Source organism: Diabrotica virgifera, chromosome 7 (genome assembly GCF_917563875.1).
Source record: "Diabrotica virgifera virgifera chromosome 7, PGI_DIABVI_V3a".
NCBI lineage: Eukaryota > Metazoa > Arthropoda > Insecta > Coleoptera > Chrysomelidae > Diabrotica > Diabrotica virgifera.
Window position 1 is genome coordinate 33,197,485 of NC_065449.1, and position 24,555 is coordinate 33,222,039.

At 32.7% G+C, this 24,555-nt stretch overlaps 1 protein-coding gene across 1 annotated transcript in view; it reads left to right on the forward strand.

Moving 5' to 3' along the window:
* LOC114337852 (protein still life, isoform SIF type 1) overlaps positions 1 to 24,555 on the forward strand; it is a 160,618-nt gene that overhangs the window by 67,680 nt on the left and 68,383 nt on the right. The window contains exons 3-4 of the mRNA XM_050656121.1: positions 12,562 to 12,680; positions 23,326 to 23,545. Of these exons, the coding sequence (XP_050512078.1) occupies positions 12,562 to 12,680; positions 23,326 to 23,545 (339 nt within the window). The remainder of the gene's footprint in view (positions 1 to 12,561; positions 12,681 to 23,325; positions 23,546 to 24,555) is intronic.

Genomic DNA, 24,555 nt, shown 5'->3' on the forward strand with positions numbered 1-24,555 from the left:
GGATTGATAAGATTAGAATGGTCGACATGCCCCAGACCTCAATTCTATTGAGCATTTATGGGATAAATTAAAAATTTATTCGCCGTCATCCTAGGCCTCCAGAAAATTTGGTACAGTTATGGCCCTGGTAGAGAAATATCGGACTATTCCCCAGGCAAGGATAACACATCTTGATTCGATGTTAAACAGATTGTGAGCAGTCGTTGCTGCAAGAGGTGGACATACCCGCTATTGAATTGTTTTGTTTTGTTGTTAATTTTGTTTTGTTTTGTTAATTATATTGCGTTTGATATGTTTAATTAAATAAACCTTCAAAGCAGTGTTTTTATTTACAGCTCTTACAAGAAAAGATATATTCGGATAATTCAAAACACAAAACCTTAGTGATACCTCCAGGATATACAAAAAGAGTATGAAACAAAAACAGCCCTCCAATTTTTCCACAGAATTTTTTAAATTTAGGAGAAAAAACAACGCTTACATTTACCCCCGTATAATGTTATCTAAGCAAAAATTTTTTGTTACCGGAATAATAACAAACGGCATCAACACATAAAGAATCTTGAAAATCGGAGTACAAATAATAAAGTTATAGATTGTCAAACTTAATCACAAATTTTGAGTGGCGGAATTTTGTGCCGGTGAGTGTAGTAATTAACGGAAGATCAATTAACAACATAAGATATGGAAATGACACCGTGATTATGGCAAGCTCTGCTGAACAACTCCAACTTCTACTAAACAGAACAAAAAAGTTCTGTGAAGAATATGGACTAAAAATGAATATAAAAAAGACCAAATACATGATAATAACCAAGAAAACAAACATATAAACAAGCATACATTTGGAAAATGTACCGATAGAAAGGGTTGACAAATACAAATACCTAGGAACCTGGATTTCGGAGAAAAATGATCAAACAACAGAAATAAGGACCAGGATAGAAATAGCAAGAAATGCGTTTGTAAAAATGAAAACAGTTCTCTGCAACAAAGACCTTAGCTTAGAACTGAGAGTAAGAGCTTTGAAATGCTACGTGTTCTCGATACTACAATATGGACTTGAAAGCTAAACACTAAAGCAAGAACACATAAATAAGCTACAGTCATTTGAAATGTGTTGTTACAGAAGAATGCTTAGAATAGCATGGACACAAAGGAAAACGAACACGGAAATACTGCGAGAAATGGGTAAAGAATGCGAAATAATAAATACAATAAAAATAAGAAAGTTACAATACCTGGGACACGTAATGAGGGGACCGCGATATGAAATGCTAAGACTGATAATACAGGGAAAGATAAGAGGCGGAAGGAGTATAGGAAGAAGGAGAGTGTCATGGTTAAAGAATTTAAGGGACTGGTTTAGATGCAGTTCTATAGAACTATTTAGAGCAGCGGTGGATAGAGTAAAGATAGTGATGATGATATCCAACCTCCGATTAGGAGACGGCACTTGAAGAAGAAGAATAGTGTATGCTTTACGTCCAATATAAAGAGTTTTATAAACATATTTTAGTTGACATCCTTTTTCTGTAGTTTCTAGAGATGCTGGTGCAATCTGCTCATTTATCTATTTTTAACAGACTTCACCCTCAAGGTTTGATAAATCTAGTCTTTTAACTTTACTTTTTTTGTATTCTCTTAATTTTATTTTAACCTTGACAAGAAATAGATTTTGGTCAACGTCTCCATCAGTATAGTTGATGTTTTTACACTGATGATAGTTTATTGTGACATCTTATGTAATTTACTATTGTTTTCACCCAATTTTGAAAAAATGTGAAAACTTTGAATTATGCTCGTCCCTCTATCCGTCCGTCTGTCTGTCCGGCTGTGAACACAACTCCTCCGTCTATATACCAGGTAGAATGAATGACAAGTGAAGTATGAAATGAAAGCTAATAATCCAAGGATGGTACTAAAGGTGAAAAATTTGACCTATACTCAATTTACAATCAAGATGCAGTAGAAATAAACAAACCAAGACACGTTAAAAGTTACTAGGAGCATTTCCGAATCATAATTTACAATGTATATACATTGTAAATCCCAAGTCATGTTTTCCAAATTTTATACATTAAAAATTATGATTCGGGAATGCTCCGAGTAGCATTTAACGTGTCTTGGTTTGTTTATTTCTACTGCATCTTGAATGTAAATTTATTATAGGCTGTCTGTCCGTCTGTCCGTCCGACCGCGAAAAAACTCCTACGTCATTATACCAGATAGAATGACAAATGAGGTGCCAAATGAAAGCTTATGATCCAAGGATGGTACTAAAGGTGAAAAATTTTACCTAGGCTGTCTGGCCGTCCGACCGCGAATTAACTCCTCCGTTACTAAATCAGGTAGAATGACAAATAAGTTGTCAAATGAAAGCTTATAATCCAAGGATGGTACTAAAGGTGAGAAATTTGATCTAGGACTTCTGGTTTGAGAAAAGCCACTAGAAGTACTGTTTTAAAGTCACCGGAATAGAACAAGTGATATATTATTCGACACGCCCGATTACTTTGGGTGAAAACCTTGGCCTTACGAAGTCCAATTACTTGTTTTAGCTGGAAATAAGCCACAATTTTCGATGTGGCGTTTCGATTTCCGAAGTGGAAATCGAAGTTATTTCTTTGCTTGATATGAAACCTAAATACGTGTACTTGCCTGTTCCTTTGATTGGTTTACCTTCGTCTATTTTAAGCTAATTTATTTTCGATTTATATATAACTTTCTATTCCGTTTATTTTTGTTTCTTTAAATTAGGGAAAGTTTTCGGTTAGCAAGTTTTTATAGTATTTGTGATTTTTCTTTTTACTTGTTAATTTTTTTCCTGTATAGTTCGAAGTCCGTAAGTTTTCAGTGTTCAGATATTTTATATGGAGTTCTTTCTTCTCTTTTATGCATTTCATTGTTTCTTCGTTTAATCTTATATTTTGGTGGGTGTATCTTTGGTCCTCTTCTCCAAGAGCTTCTAAGGCCATTGTGTTTATGAAGGTTTTTGTGTGTTCGTATGTTTGTTGTAGTGATTCATACCTCAACTCTTGTAGCTTTTGGTCCAATCTTGGTTTATATAAGTCTTTTATGGAGTCTTCTTCTCGTTAGTTTATTTTGATTTTTTTTATTGAGTACACATATAACAGTAAATACTCGATATAAAGATAATAATGGAGTATATAAATAATCACAATGTTACTTAAAATTGTTCACGGTAAGTAAACTATACATTTTTCTATTGTTTTGTTAAACTTTTACACAAAAGAAACATTTAGACATATTAAATCTGAGAGCACATCCTCTCCGTTATAGCATTCAAATATCCCCCGTGTGCCATAAAGAACAGAGCTGGAAACGCTAAATCAATCACATAAATAATGCAGGGACAACACCCTTTGAAAAGGTTTTTGAAATGCTGACGGGTTAGCTCACATAGAATAGACAGGAAACTATAGTTGCCGATTTTATTTGTCCCTTTAATAGTTTTTTCAAAGAACTTGGAAACACTCTTTGAATGGCTTTGTACTTTTGGCTTAACGTTTAATACACCGGCGAATTTAAATTAAAAAATATTATATAATACACTGACCGGCACGAAAAACGGGCACCCCACAAGTTGGGTCATTTTTGATGTGTCGAATTTCCTAAACCTGTTGTCCGAATTAAGTGATTTTTTAATCATTTTTGTTATATAATTTTATATTTAATTATATTAATTATATCATTTTGTCCATAACTTTAATATTATAGCCTTAGTCTTTAACTAAATCGCTGTAATAATATAGTTGTTAGGCAGGTAAATTGTCATTGTATACCGGGTGTACCAATCAACTGTGTTTTTTTCTCAAAGTTCACCACACCCTGTGGAATATGTAACATTTATAAAATACTGAAATTACAACCTAACTATAGCCTCAGGTTTTCTTAACATTTTGTTTTTTGATTCATTCGCTTATGTTGGATAATAAAAAAGTTAGGTTACTTTAACAACTAGCCATGTTCTTCATCAATACAGGGTGTTTCTAAATAAGTGCGACAAACTTTAAGGGTAATTCTGCATGAAAAAAATAATGACCGTTTGCTTTATAAACATATGTACGCAAATGCATCGTTTCCGAGATACGGAGTGTTGAATTTTTTCTTACAAACTGACGATTTATTTATTGCTCTAAAACTGGTTGAGATATGCAAATGAAATTTGGTAGGTTTTAAGAGATAGCTATTGAGCATTTTTTGACAAACAACTAAGAATTTTATATTCACTATTAGAGTGCATACGGGTAATAAGACAGGTAATATTACCCGTATGCACGTCAATGGTGAATATAAAATTCTTAATTGTATGTCAAAAATGCGTGATAACTTCCTCTTAAAACCTACGAAATTTCATTTGCATATATCTACCAGTTTTAGAGTAATAAATAAATCGTCAGTTTGTAAGAAAAAATTCAACATCCCGTATTTCGGAAACGAAGCATTTGCGTACATATGTTTATAAAGCCAACGGTCAATATTTTTTCATGCAGAATTACCCATTAGAGTTTGTCGCACTTATTAAAAAAAATTCTGTCTTGATGAACAACATGACTAGTTGTTAAAGTACCTAACTTTTTTATTATCCAACATAAGCGAATGAATCAAAAACAGAATGTTAAGAAAACCTGAGGCTATAGTTGGGTTTTAATTTCAGTATTTTATAAATGCTGGAATATTTAACAGGGTATGGTGAACTTTGAGAAAAAAACATAGTTTGACTGGTAAACCCGGTATACAATGACAATTTACCTCATCATCATCATCATCATCATTTGGCTCTACAACTTTATGTGAGTCTTGGCCGCGTTTACTATTTCCCTCCATTGTTGTCGGTCCTGAGCAGCTATTTCCCATTGCTGTACTCCCATTTTGCGTAGATCACTAGCTACTGCGTCCTTCCACCTTTTTCTTGGGCGACCAACTGATCTTTTTCCATCGGGCCTTTCCCAGAACGTGGCGTTCAGAAGTCTTTCGTCACTTGATCTTAGCACGTGACCCGCCCATCGTATTCTGTTTGCTTTAATGTAGCGTACTATGTTTTCATCTCCATATATTGTCTGGAGTTCACCATTGTGTCTTCTTCTCCATTCTCCTGTTGTCTCTTCTCTGCAAGGCCCATAGATAGTCCGCAGTATCTTTCTTTAAAGTACCAGTAATTTTGTCGTTTCCCGCTGATTCAGAGTCCATGTGACGCTTCCATACGTTATTGTGGGACGAATTATTGTCTTATATACTCTTATTTTTGCTAGTCTTGAGAGTATTTTTTATTTAACTAGGGTCCTTAATGAGTAATATGCCCTGTTTCCTGCAATGATCCTGGCTGCCACGTCCTTTTCATATTTATTTTCAGATGTTATGATCGCTCCCAGGTACTTAAATTCTTTGTCGACTTCAAAATTGTATTCATTGTTACGTTTTGTCTAACCCTTTGTCTTGGGTTCATCGTAACCACCATGTACTTGGTCTTGTCCTCGTTGACCTTAAGACCAACTTCCTTGGCTCCGTTCTCGAATAGACTGAAAACTTCAATGACAATTTACCTGTCTAGCAACTATATTATTACAGCAATATTGTTTATGAATAAGGTTATAACATATTAAAAAAATCACTTAAACGAGACAAACTCAAACAGGTATAGGAAATTCGAGACATCAAAAATGACCCATTTTGTGGGGTGCCCGTTTTTCATGCCGGTAATAATTTGGTAAAATTGGCAAAACAATAATTACTAAATAGTTAATAATCACTAAATAATTAGTAATTTTGCCAATTTTGGGAAAATTGGCAAAAAACAAAAAAATTACCTACTAAAATCACTAGCCAGTTGTGTCTGATTGGGACCGTTCAAGTTCGGCAAAGCGACACCTGGTTTCCACGCTCAACAACATTATTTCCACTTTTAATTATATTGGCAAATTATATTAGTCCTGGTTACTGGATAATTGTCAAGGCCATAGTCCAAAAAAATAATAAGAAGAAAAAATAAGATTTAGGTTATGTTATTAAAACGTAAACAATTGTATGTAGTAAATAAAATTAGTTATTAATACAATTAATGTAAGCAAAATACAATTAATTAAATTTACCTTTATATAATAATTGCATATCACATCAATATTGTGGAGCAATATATAATTTTTCTTCTTCAATGACAGTAGGAATGAAATATACCTCAATTTGACAATTTCAATTGACAGTATGAATTATTTAAGAACGTTGCAATATTTCTCCGCTATTCTGGGACGATCGTTTCTGGTATCCCCTTCAAGTACTTGCACACGGCGACTTGGGTTTTTCTTGATAATATGAGCTCTATTTTCTAGCTTCTTCAAATTTTTTGAACCCTACCGTTGTTCAGAATCGTGCCTCATGTCTGGGCCTTGCTTCCTCTAATAATTTTTTCTAGTGCAAATTTGAATAAGTTTGTTGACAGGGGATGTCCGTGTTTTAATCCTGTGTTAACGTTAAACGGATTTGAAAGACTTCTAATCATATCAGTTTCTTTGGTATTTCTAATGATCTCATTGCTTCGTATCGTACGTTTCGTAAGATGGAGTCGTAGGCCTTATTAAAATTAATGAAGAGCATATTGCAAACCTAGATTTTGTTTATACGCCAGTCAGGGCCCCCGCAAGGCTGATTGGCGCCCGCGTGCTGGACATATTTTAGCGCCCTTTAAATCAACTATATGTATAAAACTAATAAATATTTTTGAAAAATTTAAACTCAGATTAAAAGACTACATTATCACTGAGGCCGAAAGTCCCTGAAAACTTCTATAATGTTTATTTTAATAAGTTACAGGGGTGAAAATAAAAGAGAAAATTTAGTGTGATTTTTAATAATTGCAAATATTTAATTCAAAAGAACCTTTTTATTTATTTTAAGGGACTGTCGGCCCTCGGCAATAACGCTATCGTTCATTCTGCGTTTAAATTTTTTAAAAATGCTAATTAGTTTTCTCAGGATTCGAAAAAAATTAATATGTACATTTAAAACGTATTGAAAATTTTGACAGGCGACATTTTGCGCCTTTCCCCTTAAATTTTTTGCTGCAACATTCATGAAGCACCCTGCATATTAAATTAAAAATATACATTTAAGTAAATAAACAATAATATTTTTTCATTTCAAAGTTTTCAAACAAATTTTATAAAGGGTGTCTAGTCTACATAACTAGGAGCCATATGGGAAACTGTTTTATTATTAATTTTACGAGAAAAACTTATTCTTCATAAAAAGTTCCGCATTGTCTAGAACTCAGAATGCAACCATCAAATATCAAATTTTATGAATCTTATACGAGGTATGTCAAAAAATATGAATTGAAAATTTATTATGAAAAGTTGTTCATTATTAAAAACAAACTAAATATGTTTCTATATGCAATTACATCCTTCTAATTGAAATATATTGTGATATAGAAAGGCACTTACTTTTGATCGAAACTCATATTTTTTACATACCTATACCTCATATAAAATTGAAAAAAATTAATAGGATATGATGGTTGCATCTTAGATTTTAGACCATGCAAAGCTTTTTAGAAAGAACTTTTTATCGTACATTAATTGTACTTTTCAACAACGCCCTTTTTATTTATTAGAAATAATGTGATAAGTCTTTTATTATTAATAATTAGCCCTTTTCAGATACTACAAGTAATGTGATAAATGTTTTATAATTATTAATTAATTAATCAATAACAATAAAGAGTTATCGCATTATTCGTAATAAATGCAAAGGGCGTTGGGTATCTGTAATTTGAGAAAAAAATTAAATTAAAAGGATGTAATTGCATAAGAGTTTTTAATTAATTCCAAACAACTTTTTATAAAAATAATTTTCGATATTGTGAAATATAAGGTACTTTTGATCGAAATTCATATTATTGATATTCATAAGATTGACACAATTTTATATTTGGTTGCATTTTAGTTCTTAGACTATGCGAAGCATTTTATGAAGAATACATTTTTCCGTAAAATTAATAATAAAAAATTTTCCCATATGGTTCCAATTTACGCAGACACAATTTCTTAATTATTTTATTTTTTTTTTCAAAATAAATTGTAAATTGTGGATTTTATTAGAGGAAACCCAATTATAAGTATTTAAAATGAATAATTTTATTATTATTCTATGCAATGATTATGATACTTACCATTTTCACAATTAATTTAATTTCCACGCCACTTAAAATAACAACAAATAAAAAGACTCTCCAATATTTTTTACACAAAAACAAAAGTTTAAAATCAGTAAAGATACTCAAGTCAAATACATACTCATAATTCATAGAGCATTTGTTTACTTAAGGGTAATTATCATTAATTCAAGTAAAACGGGCTCCACACTCTCGGCGAAGCTACTTCGCCAAAGTTGACCGAAGTCCGAAGTACTCTCTCTACACACTCGTTCGAAGTGCGATACCGACAAAGAGCGGTGCGATACCGACAAAAATCCCTTTGACCAGACCGACAGAGAATGGAAGTAGAACGAAGTGATCAAAGTTACACAAGGTGGCCGTCTACACTCTCGTACTTGTTGAACCTCGATCGACTTCGGCGAGAGTGAGGTGCGGGCGAATATATTTTTGACGGAGCAAGTTCAACATTTCAGGACGGGAATAATTATTTTTTCAGTAATAACACAATGTTTGATTTTTGAGACTTCTAGCTGTTCATGAAATAATTAAAATTGTATATAAAAAATGATTATCTCATTTAAAATAAATAATTTTTATTTACCAAACCTTCGGTTTGGCGCCCCTTTGGGGTTACGCCCGCGTGCGCCGCACGCGTTGCACGCCCGGTTACGGGGGCCCTGACGCCAGTCAATGGGAGCAAGAATAGGATATTTCCTCCGAATTATATCCTACTGTATTTTTAATGAAATTTTGGGTATAGTCTTTACTTATCTCCTAATTCAAAGTCTACCCTATGCCGATGTGCGCTTTTATCTTGGGGGTGGTTCCCACCCCTTCTCGGGGGTGGAAAATTTCTTGGTTAAAATAACCACGGAAGTGGCTAGAGAACCTAATCCTGAGCAAAATTTGTTCTATATAATTTATTTGAAAACTCAATACTTTTTGAGTTATTCGTGGTTGAAAATTGGCCATTTTTATTGAAACATAACACCTCTTCGACCGGTTTCTTGCGAAAACCTTAAAAACTATGCATCTAACTAAACAAACTATACAAAACATTTTTGTACCCTACAAAAAATAAAGAGATTTGTTCCTTCATAAATGTTCTAGTTACAATACAAAAAGAGATATGGTAGGTGAAAGAAGTTTATTTTTTTGGTGCATGCTCAAATTGGTGTATTCAACTTGAAATAAAAGAGAAACGGTCGATTTTAGGTGCATAATGCTAATAATACCTTTTGTACTGATTGAAAAGACCTTTAAAATGAGCAAATATATAGATTACTAATGCATTTTAAGAAAAAATGAGAAGTATATTTAATCCCTCATCCACCAGAGTTCTAATGCACCATTTTACTTCTACAATGCCTTTTATTGTAGTATTATTTCTATGTTCAAAAAGTTTGACGGGTTTAAAATGAATGGTTTTTGATGAATTTTCCTCAAATTACGGATATCCAAACATAAATAGTCAAAAAACTAAGATGCAATCATAAGATACCAAGTTTTTTCAATTCTATGCGAGGTATGTCAAAAATATGAATTTAACTCAAAAGTAAAATACCTTTATAGTCCACAATATTTTAACTAGAAGGATGCCATTGCATATTGAAACATAGTTTTTAATTCTAAACAACTTTTTAGAATAACAAGTTTCAATATTGTGAAAAATAAAGGTACTTTACTCTTCAGCTAAATTAATATTTTTTGATATACCTCGTATAAAATTGACAAAATTTAATATCTTATAATTTTATCTTGGTTATTAAACTATGAAAAACTTTCTATAGAGAATAACTTTTTCTAGTAAAATTAATAATATCGGAGCTATCATAAATAAAAGTGATGTTGGGTGTCCGTGATTTGAGGAAAATTTTCGCTAGTAATACCACTAGAGGTCAAATTATTTCCGGAAATTTTTTTGAGATCATGAATATTTTGAAAATTTCCCGAGTCGCAGACGAGGGAAATTTTCTAAAAATATTCATGATCAAAAAAAAATTTCCGGATATTAATTTGACTTCGCGTGGTATTCGGTAAGAAAATTCCACACCAAATTTGCATTTGAAAATCCAAAGCTGCATGAACAGATTAATAGCGCGCCATAGCTTTGTCAGCAATTATTTAGGCTTTCAAATTCGTAATTTCTACTCATTGTAGTTGCATGGGAATACCATTTCAAGATAGAAAATAGTATATTCTTCAATTTTACATAAGTTTTGAGTAACTACAAGTGATAGAAAATGAATCAAAACTAAATTATGTAAACAAATAAAAACCAGTCTGTCAAAAATGTTCTGTTATTGTAAACGTCAAAAAATTTCCACTATAATTCGCTGTTGGGTACCCCACGAGCAAAAAATTTCCGATAAAATACCTCCGTTGCCATGGTGATCTGTCAAAATAACGTATTTTGATTGGTTCAAAATTACAGGTGTGGAATTTTCAAAAAAAAAATTTTCACTTAGAAGAGTGCAAATGCAGATTATAACATAATTTTTAATTACAAACAACTTTTCTCAATGACAATTTTCGATATTGTGAAATATAAAGGCACTTTAGTCTTGAGCGAAATTCATATTTTTTGACATACCCCGTATACCGTTGATAAAATTTGATATCTGATGATTGCGTCTTAGGTTTTAGACTAGGCAGAGCACTTTATAAAGAATGACTTTTTTTCGTAAAATTGATATTAAAACAGTTTCACATATGGTTCCAAGTTACGCAGACACGCTGTATAATAATTCAAATCGTGCAATGCATCTGCACTTTTCACAAACAGTTTTATCAAGTTTGCCAGAAAGCTATGTTCCGTTCCTCCGGAATTTTTTCGTTTTCTCAATTTTTATAAAGCGTCCTATCTTTTTTTTGCATGTCCTTCTACTTTTAATAATTCTGTTAGCACCTTGCTATTTACCACACTTTTATAATTTTATAGGTCTCTTATTACTTCTATTACCTGCTTCTCTGTCGGTTCTTGTGTTTTTGTTATTCTGTTTCTTTTGTTCGTTGTATTTCTGTTTCTGTTTTACCTTTATCGTTTAATAAATTGGTCGGAATACTCTGTCCATCTGTTTCTTTTTTTTTTTGTTTTGTCTCCTAGTAACATACCATCTTTATTTCTGCAAAATATTGTGATTTCATGTTTCTCGTGTCTTAATTTCTAACTTCATTTTGGACGTAGTTGTTTTCTATTATTTCTAGTTATTTTTCCAGTAAGTTTCTCTTCTTTTGTCTGCATAATCAATTAGTTCGTCTCCTTTTGGTTTTATAATATTCTCTACTTTTTTCCGTATCCCTTCTAATATTCTCCATTTTTGCGTTGTTCCTCTGCGTTAAGATTTTTTTGCAGTCCTGGTCAAACCAGTGTTCCTTCGTTTTTTTTTTCTGCTATTCCAATGCTAAGGTCCGCCGCTTGTATAATGGTCCTTTCTTCCTTTTTTTTTTGTCACAAACGCTTATCGGTATTACATTTTTTTTCGAACAACCAGTAAGTAAACTATTTATGACCGAAAAAAAAGAAGAAACAAAATTTTGTCAAATAAATTAAAATTACATGATCACAATTTTATGCTGGGCAGTCTAATAAAATTTAAAGATAGCGATGGATGTAAAATTAAAAAAGTACAATCTATAAATTAAAAACGTTTTTAAATGAATAGAAACAAGTGGATTAGGTCATATGTAAATGTTTACGCAATGAATTATAAATACATAAAAATTTATGGGTTAACGAGGAAATAAATCCAGATTACATCAATTTTTACAAAATGGACATTACAAGCTTAAGCCCAGTTTGTAGTACAACCTTAATTGGCAATTAAATAAAAAATATTACATAGAGAGGTTATGGAATATGAAATTTTGTTTTTGGATAAAAATATAATTTTATTTGAGCAGCCATTTTTTTGTTACAAATTTCAAACAAACTATTAGTTGATAGCAAACAGGAAAAATATATTACAATACATAAAAAATAGTCAATTGTGAATGAAACATATTTAATTGGACCAAACATCAAGACTATGAAATTAAAGAATATATGTACATGAATCTTAAATAAAAAATACTTTTATAGATTATAGATGACAAATATAAACCTGATTTGGACAATTTAAAATAAAGTTTGTAAAAAAATTTATTAACAGCCATTAAAAAAAGGCACATAGTAAAAAAAAAGAAACAGAAAATTACTACGTAAAATAGAGTTATCAGTAAATTAGTTTAGTGGTTGTATTTGCTCATGTTTTTTTTTTAATTTATTGGTATTTGATCGAAAATAATTTTGGAATAAGTTTAGTAAAGGGTTTTTTTACTTTTAAGAAAAAATTTCATTTCTGCTCATATATTTTTTAATTTTAATAATTAAATATTATTTTTAGGAACAAGAATTGGCCAAGCATCCGACTGTTTTGTATATTGGAAGGATCCCATGACCAACGACACATGGGGATTAAATTTCACCTCTCCCATTGACGCTAAACAGTTTAGAGAATGTTGTGTAAGTAGAAATTATACATTTTTGCGTTTATTTTTTAGCAATAGTACCATCGCAATACATACAGAGACACTTCTTTAGGTTTCATATATTTCTTCGAGATTGGAGATCAGAATAATGAATGAGAAATTATTTAAATATTGAATGAAACATTACTATATTGAGAAATTATTTGCTTTTAGTATGAATTACTTCTTTTTCCTTTTCGAAGCCATCTTAATGCATTCTCTGGGTACACTTCAGCCGTAAATGCTTACATTCCAGATACGGCACTCATTCCCAAATGTTTTTACCTTCCAGTTTGTAGAGGATTTTTGGTGAGTTCCATATACAGGGTGTTTAATTGGGAAACGGAATTACTTTAACAGTGAATAGAGGTCACCGAGCCGGTTCTAGATATACTACATTTTTTGTCCTGCTGACTTTTATAACCGAGTTACAGGGTGTTTTATCGATTTTGCCCATTTCTTTCCTAAGCCATAACTTTAGAACCACCCTGTATATTTTTTTGATATTCGGTACACATTCAAAACCCAAACGACCGACATACTAACCATAAGAAAAATCCAGGTCTGGATTAATAAAAAATTATAAAGTAATTGTGACCTTAAAACAACACCCTGTATACTCAAATTTTGAAAATCTGTTTGCATATTTGAAAAGAGCACAAAAAAGTAAGTTTAATGATTTGCTTCAATTTTTCGGCCAAACAATTTTATGACTTTAATTTTGAAATTATATTGAATTTTTTAAGAACACTGACATTAAAAAGAAGGTATTATTAACTATTAGTTATAAATTATTAAAGTTAATGAATCAATACTCATTTTAAAAATAATCAATTCTTATTTACCACATTGGAACGACCCAATTACTAATGACAAGAAAAATCCAGGTCCGGATTAACAAAAAAATATAAAGTAATTGTGACCTTGAACAAACACCCTGTATATTGAAATTTTGAAAATTTGTTTGCCCATTTTAAAAGAGCATAAAAACTGTGATTAAAAGTTCATTTTAATTTTTTCGCCGTTGATTTAATTATGTACATCAATTTTGAAATTATATTGAAATTTTAAAGAACTCTGAGATTAAAAACCAGGTATGTATTATTAACTTTTAATAATTTAATGTTAATGAATCAATACTTATTTTAAAAATACTTAATACTTATTTACTACGCTGGCTTCATGGATTCTCTGGATTTGTAGCTGTATGCACATCATTATAAATTAGAATTGCGAGAATTGGGATATTTTAATGGTTTAGTAAAGAATTAAAAAAAAAACAGCTATATCTACTAAAAAGAATTCGTTTAAACAATTCAACAATTTAACATAAATTAAAAATATTTCAACTATAACAGTTGCTCAAAATGTCCGCCATATTGTTCGATTCATTTCCTTGCTCGTTTTAAAAGATTTCGAATCGATTTTCTAATTACATTGGGATTGTTCTTCATTTTTCTGGCAGCTTCTTGTGATCTTGACAGAATTAATCAATATAATTTCAAAATTGCAGTAATTAAATTATCTGCGCAAAAATTTGACATGCACCTTTTTTATTGTTTGTTTACTGTGCAATCAGTCTAAAAAAAAACAGACCATAAACACATTTGTTGAAATTTACAATGGCCCGAAGAAAAATATTTCAATAAATATTTACTCTACATGACTATTACAATTACGTTTACAATTAGTGTTTCTTAAGTTAAGAATGGTAAAGCTAATGGAAATTTTTGCTTAAGGCGTCTAATTTGTTGACTATTGTCTAATAAATTTAGCGCTAACACATTTGGGTGGTTTTCTAGTCGCTGTAAATATTTATCACTGTGTGACACTATCACTTCACTCACAGTTGGCACTTGAAGGTCTTGTAGATGCACCTTTTAACGCAGTTTTTGATGCTCTTTTAAAATACGCCAACCAATTTTCAAAATGTCAATATACAGGGTGTTGTTTCTAGGTCACAATTACTTTATAATTTTTTGTTAATCCGGACCTGGACTTTTCTTATAAATTGGTAATTGGGTCGTTCCAATATGGTGAATAAGTATTGATTATTTTGAAAATGAGAATTTATTCATTAACTTTAATAATTTATAACTAAAAGTTAATAATATCTACTTTTTAATATCAGAGTTTTTAAAAGATGCAATATAATTTCAAAATTAAAGTCATAAAATTGTCTGGCCGAAAAATTAAAGCGAACCATTAAACTTATTTTTTTGTACTCTTTTCAAATATGCAAACTGATTTTCAAAATTTGAATACACAGGGTGTTGTTTTAAGATCAAAATTACTTTATAAGTTTTTGTTAATCTGGGCCTGGATTTTTCTTTTGGTTAGTATGTCGGTCGTTTGTGTTTTGATTGAGACATATATGTGTACCAAATATCAAAAAAATATACAGGGTGGGTCTAAAGTTATGGCTTAGGGAAGAAATAGGCAAAATCGATAAAACACCCTGTAATTCGGTTATAAAAGTCGGTAGGGCAAAAAATGTAATATATCTAGAACGGGCTCGGTGACCTCTATTCACCATTAAAGTATTTCCGTTTCCCAATGAAACACCCTGTATGTATTTGGACTTAGTATCCAGTCTCCATATATTACTCGTCTTCTGCGATCCAGTGCCTTTCAGGCCTGAATTTTTTTTCAGTGAAAATGAAGATTCCCTTTGAATAAATGCGATATACGGTATCTAAAAAAAGTGTAAAAAATGCAGAAAAAAAAATTCATTGTTTGAATCTGTCACAAATGACATGTCACGTTCGTGCGCTCTGGGCTTATGTTCTATGAATGCAGGATCGTAACTGTATGAAAAAATTCATTTTTATTAAACGTAAAACACCATTAGGGACAAATAAACATTATTTTTATAATTGTTTAATATGTTATTACATACTAACTAAAATAGAACAAACATTTTTTGTTGAAATGTCATGTCTTTCCATTGCCTTTTTGCTGAAGAAGAGCTCGTTGAAGGAACAGGTTCTTCATTCAATACAGGTTCTTCTTCTAATACAGTTTCTTCAATATCCTTGTCATCGGTGTTATTTTTAAACATTTCAACGTCAAAAGCAACATCATTTTCGCCATCTAAATCTTCTATTTCGGACTAGTTACCATCATTTCACACCTCTAGAGCCAAATCGTGGGTGAGAGGCACACCTGTAATAATTAGAAAAACTACTTTTATCATTAAAATGTAGAAAAATTAATAAAAAGTCACACCAATAAATATTTAGTATTTTAATTTCCTGCTTTGAAAATTGAATGTGTGACGGCAACTCACTATTGTGATATTCAAATTTTACGGGACAAGATCTCTACAAACAAACCAATAATTTCTTAAATTTTGTTTATAATCTTGAAGTTGAAACTTTATCTATACCACAACCCCGTTACAATAACATAAACACTTATAAAAACAAGATATCTTTTACTTACCTTTATCGGTTTTGTCGTCAAAATACACAGCCTTCTTTAAAGGGTATTCTATTGCAAACTAAGCGGGAATTCGTTAAATAATTTCAGTTACTCTGATAATACACGATAGACACAACGTATTGATATTATCTTTCCTAGTAAAAATGTGTTTATTTTGATATTGATACCCACATAAACATGAGCTCACGATCGTGTCAGCCGGTCACAAAAGGAATTCACATATAATATGTCTGACTCTCTAGGTCACTTTTTGTATATTTTTTAGTTTATATCTAAGTTTTACAGTTCGATCGTATTCAGATGTCCTTTTACTGGCTCATGTTCAGCTCATGATTTTGAACGTCTTTTTGTTTATTTTGTGCAGTTTTGTAGCTCTCAAATATGTAAGTTATAAAGCTCTTCGCATGAGGTGTGTGTCTATTTTTTCCCAGTATTCTGTGGGTTTTCCCAGAATTTTTTCTTCAGAACCGGTTTAGAACTTCTTTGTTACAGATTTTCTTCTTCTAAGTTTATTGACTCTTCACAAAAATAATATTTTCACTTCTTTAGATAATTTGGGTTATTCTGAGCAAAAAAGGTTTCTTGTGATTTTTCTCTAAAATTGATTGTTGTCGAGATATATGGCCATTTTCGCATTTTTCAAATTTTAAATCGCGTATAACTCGACAGCAATCAATTTTAGAAAAAAAAATACAAGAGACCTTTTTTGCTCAGAATATCCCAAATTATCTAAAAAAATTTGTTCGAAATGAAAAAATTATTTTTGTGAATTTGTTATAATTAAGTTATAAAGCTCTTCGCATGAGGTGTGTGTCTATTTTTTCCCAGTATTCTGTGTGTTTTCCCAGAATCTTTTCTTCAGAACCGGTTTAAGACCAAAATTTCTTTGTTACAGATCTTCTTCTGCTAAATTTATTGGCTCTTTATTTTTTATTCTTACACAATGTAGAATTTCATGGATCCCTGCTTGAAATATAGATGTATGCTTTCCCATTGGGGCTGAACTCTGGTTGTTAGTATCATCACTGTAAATTCATGCTCTTGAAACATCCTCCATTTTTGACCCATTTGTGTTCACCAGACGTTGGACGTCTTCTGGGGTCATTCCGTACCTCTCATATAGTTGGCTTCACCTAGAAAGGAATCGTGATTCTATATCTTCTTTTTTACCTACCATCTCCGCGACGAAGTTTGGCAAATATCATGGCTATTCTCACTTTTGATACTACAGCCCGAAAGAGTTCAGGTGAGCTGCATTAAAACCATTCTCTGAGATTTCTCAGTCAGGACATTTTTCTTCTACCTATGCTACGCCTTCCTTGAATCGTTGCCAGCATAATTAATTTTAGGAGTTCATATCTGTCACCACGTGTTATATGAACCAAGTATTGAAGTTTTCTCATTTTGATGGGATCCAGTATCTCCCTGCTGTTCTGTATTCTCCTTAGTACTTCCTCATTAGTTATTCTGTCTGTCCAGGAGATTCTCAGCATTCTTCGATACGTCCACATCTCAAATACTTCCAATCTATTGAGGCATTGTTTATTGAGAGAACATGTATCCACACCATACAAAAGAACAAAAAATACCTAACATTTTAGTACTCGCTTTCTAAGATTTAGGCTGAGGTCTCTACTACATAATATTTGTTTCATATTAGTGAATGCCGGCGTAGCGCAGGTGGTAGTGTGCTTGTCTCGCATGCCGGTGGTCCAGAGTTCAAATCCTACCGCCGGCAAGAACAACTAGACATTTTTAAAATGTCTATAGGCCCCAGGTCGACTCAGCCTGAATAAAATGAGTACCTTGGGTAAAACCAGGGGTAATAATAGGCGGTTGAAGCGTAGCACTGTCCCTGTTACCTTCCTTGTATACCGTAGGCCCTAGATATAGCAGACTACCCTGCTATACTCCCAAAGCCGCGGGCGGTATAAAACGGGAGACTATTATTATTATATATTAGTGAATGCACTTCTAGCCTTTTCTATCCTAATTCGGATTTCTTTGGTATAATCGTTTGTTTCACTAATGTTTGTCTATGTTTCTAATATTTTTTTTTGATATAACCATGAATTTCGTTTTCTTTATGTTTAGTGACAGACCAAATTCTTCACTCGTTGCAACAACCTTATCTAAAATTCTTTGTATATAAATCTATAATAGTTTCTGCTATTAGTATTGTGTCATTGTCGTATCTAATTTCACATATTATGGGTAGGCCATTTATTTTTATGCCGGCTACTTCATCTTCTAATGCTTTTTTAAATATTTCTTCTGAGTATGCATTAAACAGTGATAAGACACAGCCCTGTCTAACGCCTCTTTTGATTATTATTTTATTGGTGTTTAAATTAATTTTTTTTATGATTCTATATATGGGGCTATGTAATTAATTTTTTTCACATATGTGATCCTCAGTTGTATACATGATGTTGCACTGCTTTTATCTGACTGGAACATTGCCTAGATTTTCTTTTCGTCTATAGAAACTCTTTCTCGCTTCTTTCTATGCAAGGGGGAAGATCCAATAGCATTTTCATTACTCCAGTTATAGTACTCCTCAAAGCACCCGTTATGCTGAAGTAAGCAAGTTTTTGGACTTTGCCTATCTTTAACATTGCATTTGATTTTTGCACATTTGGCCACCATCCGAGAGGTGCATGTGTTAGCGTGGATGTAAGAACCATGTTGTACATCCAATACATTATGTCCTGTCTGAGTCCACACGTTTTGCCATGGGTGCATCTGGTACTATTAAGATGGTCATCGCTCTTGTGGTTATTCGTTATATGTTTTGGTTCTAGGCGAGTCCCTAATCTAGGGTAAAGTGGAATTCCGAGATATTTTACCTTTCTTTCCACATTCAGAGTCATCTCATTGAGATTTAATGGTCTTACTCCCTCTAATTTCGATTTTCTTGCGTGTTGCTATTTTGTACTTTTGAGAACTTATGGACATTCCTAACTCTCTGGTTCATATTGATACTACATTCAGTGCCTGTTGTATTTTTCCCAGATTATTGTGTTAAAGTCATCAAAAAATTCATTGAAAAATTAGTCAAACATCATTACTCGGGGGTTTTTGGGGGCGCTAACGGCGGATATTACATCGGTAGTGATTTCCGGAGTACCTGTTGCCCAGGATACCTACTGTTTACCTCGTGAGGTGGGGTTTTCGGCAAAGAATGTATTAAAAATTAGTCAAAAATAATTACTCAGGGATTTTTGGGGTCGCTAACGACGTATATGACATTGGAAAGGATCTAAGTAGTACCTGTTACCCAGGGTACCTACTGCTTTCCTCGTTTTCTAGAGTTTTCGGCAAATTTATTAAAAAATTAGTCAAAATTCATTACCTGGGGTATTTGGGGTCTCTGACGACGAATATGACATCGGAAATGATCTCCGGAGTACCTGTTGCCCAGGGTACCTACTGTTTACCTCGTCTTTTAAAGCTTTAGGCAAATTAATTAAAAAATTAGTCAAAAATCATTAGTCACGAGATAAACAGTAGGTATCCTGAGCACCAGGTACTCTGGAGATCACTTCCGATATCATATTCTTTGTCAGAGACCCCAAAAACTCCCGAGTAATGAATTTTGACGAATTTTTTAATGAATTTGCTAAAAACTCCAGAAAACGAGGTAAACAGTAGGTACCTTGGGTAGCAAGTACTCCGTAGATCACTTCCGATTTTATATTCGTCGTCAGCGACCCAAAAACCTCCGAGTAATGATTTTGGCTAATTTTTTAACGAATTTGCCAAAACTCCAGAAGAACTAGGTACCCTGGGCACCAGGTATTCCGTAGAACACTTCCGATGTCGTATTCGTCGTTAGCGATACCAAAAACCCCCCGAGTATTTACTTTTGACTTATTTTTTAATGAATTTGCCGATAACTCCACAAAAAGAGGTAAACAGTATGTACTCTGGCCACCAGGTACTCCGGAGATCACTTTCGACGTCATATTCGTTTTCAGCGACCTCAAAAACCCCCCGAGTAACAAAATTGAACTTATTTTCCGCCGATAATTGATGAGTTCTGAATTTTTTTTATTGTCTGTATGAGATGCACTTTAAGAATGCATTTTTTCTATGCAGTTTTTCAATATTATATCATGGCTTAGGGTCACAAAGTTTTCTGGCGCATTCACGAATCGAATGCAAAAATAATTATTAAGATTCGTCTTGTCGTTTTTTCGGGGGTTCAGTGCTTTATTGCTTCGACTATACTAAAAGTATCTCAATGCAGGAATAAAGGGACTAATATTGACCATTTCAGCGATATTAACTATTCCCTTCTAATTCACAATCCCCAACTGACTTGATGATACTTTCGTTTTCAATTCTCTATTGAAAAATATATGATTTGTATAACTTTTACTTTTTTCTGCTTCGTCAGCTTTTCCGTTCTCAGGGGTCAACGTTCGTTAGTCTTCTTCGCCACTCATTTCTGTCCATCATGTCTTCTTCACCTAAACCTTTCTCTCTCAAGTCATCTGCCACATAGTTATTTCACCTTCTTCTTGTTTTTTTCTCTAAGTACTTGTCTTTTCATCAACTTCTATCCTTCTCTATCCTTCATTCCACATAGTTTTCATTTCTACCTTTAAAAGGACTAAACCATTGAATTTTTTGTTCTTGAATAATTTTTGACATTGTAATTACCCTGACTCTTTTCCTAATCAATTAGGTCCCGATCCAGTCTCCTCTAGTCATACCCAACTTTCACTTAACATTTCTATTTCAGCTGCCTTCATCTTCTTTTCCTGGACTTTTTTAACCTTCGGATGACTAAGGGGGGCAAATTTGGACCCAGCGTAGGTTTTTCTTTAATAAATTCAAAAGTATGTTCAATTTTTAACTCATTATTTATTTATTTGACTTTAATATCATTATAGATATCCTCATGTTTTGAAATAAAAAAATTCCCTATATTTTACGAATAAAAAATATATTCTGAAGTTGATGTTGAGTAAAATACCGTCTATTATGTGGAATTCCAAGTAGTTTTACACTGCGCGTTATCAAAATCTATTCTTAGACTGTGGTGCTTGTTATGTGCGAATCATGACATTTATGTCTGCTATAGTTAGTCATTATTATTATTTCCTGGCGTATATTATTATAGTTTCTTAGTATTTTGTGTACATATAAGATATGGCCCGCAAATATCTTACTGAGGCTGAGTTACAGGAAATTGTTACTGCTAGCAATTTTTATGATGATATAGAAGATGAAATAATATCAGAAAACGAGGATGTATTGTTAGATGAAGATTTAAATGCTGAAAACATTCATTCCAGGTCATTTTTGAACTGGGGTTATTTTTTACCCCCTTTGGTCATCCGTGTAACAAAAAAAGATTGGCCATCGGAAGGTTAAAGGCTACAGTTCACCGCCATACACTAACGCAGGTCTCAACAAACCCTTGGACTACTAGGAATAACATTTGGTGTACTAGGAATCAAATTCGTTGGATCTCTACCTAATGTCGGCGAATGCATGTTGTAGATTCCCCATGTCTATCCATTTATCGCCCGTTTACTTTGTAAATTGTAGAGGGCTCGGATTTAGTATGTCCTCATAATTTTTTTCCAGCGCAAGAAATCATTAATTCCTTGGTCCTTGGACTTTAGTCCTTGGACTTGGCTTTAGTTCCTTGGACTTATTTTTGCTTATACCTGTTTATATTCTTAATTGATGGATTCGACCGTTACTTGATGGAAGTTCATTTATCTAACAAAAAGACACTGAAAACGTTTGTTTTCTATACTTCCACAAAATTTATTACAACTATGTGACTACAGCTGTTTCGGCAGAGTGCCATTCTCAAGTGATTTAGATTACTATGGGTTTGCCTTTTTAAAGTCTTTAACTAAACAGTTTGAGGAGTGGGGAGCTGTTTGTCTCGAGTTGGTCATTCAGAATTATATCTGTATTTTTAAATTTATTAATTTCCATAGATTCTAATAAAGATAGCTTAAGGTCTTTATTTTGAATATGCAGAATTTGAAACTGTTCATTAAAAGAATGATTATAATCTGGAAGGTGAAGTGCTTATGTAGAAGTGTCTGTTTTTCAAAGGTTTGAAAGGTTCTGCCAGTTTGACCGATGTAAGTTTTCGGACAGTCACCACAAGTTAGTTTGTAAACACCACTCTGTAGTTGTTTTCTTTTTCGGCTCTTATTGTTCTCCCCACTCCTCAACCTCTTCAGTTAAAGACTAAAAAAGGCAAACCCATAGTAATCTAAATCACTTGAGAAAAGCACTCTGCCGAAACAGCTGTAGTCACATAGTTGTAATAAATGTTGTGGAAGTATAGAAAACAAACGTTTTCAGTGTTTTATTGTTAGATTTTATATTTTTGTATTTTTCAATTTGACATTTCCTCCAAGAAGATATTTGAAAATAAAAATTAAATAAAAGGCATTATATTGAATTTCGATTCAGAGATCATTACCATCTTTCTATGGACCATTTCGAACTCTTTTGTTCTCGTCAGGAAAGCATATGCAATGATTAGAGCATCATTGCAGAGATCATTACCATCTTTCTATGGACCATTTCGAACTCTTTTGTTCTCGTCAGGAAAGCATATGCAATGATTAGAGCATCATTGCATATGCTTTCCTGACGAAAACAAAAGAGTTCGAAATGGTCCATAGAAAGATGATAATGATCTCTGAATCGAAATTCAATATAATGCCTTTTATCTACCCACGGTTTTACTCACGTATCGAGTACTAGGAAGCAGATTTGTTGATCTTTACCTCGGTGAATTGATATGTTGTGGAGTGCAACTATGTAGACTCCCCATGTCTCTACATTCATCACCCTTTTCTTTGCAATTTTTAGAAGGAAGGGGAATAGGTATAAGAGAGAATCTGCTTCCGAACCAAGAAATCCAAAGATTTTATTATTTTTAAACATTTATTTGTTTAAAGATGGAGTCTTTTGGGTTTCGACAGTTTGTAAAAATTAAATATTTGTTATTGAGCGGTATATTATACTGATCAACTGCCGAAATGAATACTAACTTGCAATAATTAGTCTATAATAGGTAGTAAATATTTGTGATAACTTTATAATAATTTTGCAAAACTGACAATTGAGTAACTGACGTAAATAATTATGTATCAGTGTGCTGTTGTAGGTCTAAAAATGCTTATTAAACGCAGTCTGATCTGTTGCAGTCGCCGTCTTTCAAGTTCAGCCGCAAGGCTTCCTCTTCGTACAGCCTCAAGTTGGAGCCGCCCAACAAACAGAAGTTGAAGACGGCGGGCGGCAAACGGAAACCGCTCAGCACGCCAGCGTCCCCCAGCAGGCCGGCCGCTTCCGGCCGTGAACCACAATGCACGTGCATGACCTCGGAGCAGTATGCGAGGCTCAAGGCGCAGGATCCCAGATATAGGGGTGAGTGGAGCATCAAACTAAAATTTCATATCATCTCGTGTGAATGTTTTCTAATTTTATGTGTTTACTAGTAGCCCGGTAAATGAACGGGAAATTCGGCGATACCGTGTAATTTTCAGGGGCAACTCCGAATTGCATGAAAATTTGGATTTAGGTTCTACTTACCCTCCACTTCAAAGTTGAAATTGTGCCGTTGGTTGCTTTTACTTGGGGAATGACTGTCACCCTTTCTCGAGGGTGAAAAAACATACGTTCAAGATAAGACCGGAAATGGATAAATTGACTGATTTTAAACAACTTTTGCTCTATAAAGTTTTTTACTTAAGTCAATACTTTTTGAGTTATTTGCTATTGAAAATGTTTATTTTTTGACAAAAAAAACTACGTTTTCAGACGGTTTTTCGCAAATAACTCAAAAAGTAAATATTTTATCGAAAAAAATATCCTTAGCAAAAGTGTAGCTTATAAAAGCCCAAAAAAATGGTGTATCAGTAAAGTCTATCAACCAAGATAAAGGCAGTTTTTGTTTATATTCTATCAATCAAATAAAAACAAAGTTGTGGCTCATGAAAAATACGTTCTTATTCGTCTAATTCCAAATCGACTATTTCACGAAAAATTAACCACTCTTCGGGAATAACCCATTTAAACTTTTTTAAAGTGTTTATAAAAAGCTTTGTTTTAACTGTTAGCAAAAATTTTAGCATTAAAAATAAGCGAGTTAAGCTCATGATAAAGTTGGCCCTCTTTTTTTTGTAAAAAATCATGAAAATCTCGCCCTGTTTAGCTCCCCAAATAATTTAAAGTGTTTATTTTTGAAAGGGTTACAATTGCTTGAAACATAGCTTGGTTAGGCAAGGGTTATATAAAGCTTGAATGGGTCACTAATCACGAGTGTATGCAAATTTTGAACAGCCTTATCTTAACCAATTTTTGTCTTACGGAGAAACAAAATGAAAATTTTTCTTATCACTAATACTTTTTAAGTTATTTTGAAAAAATTAAATTTT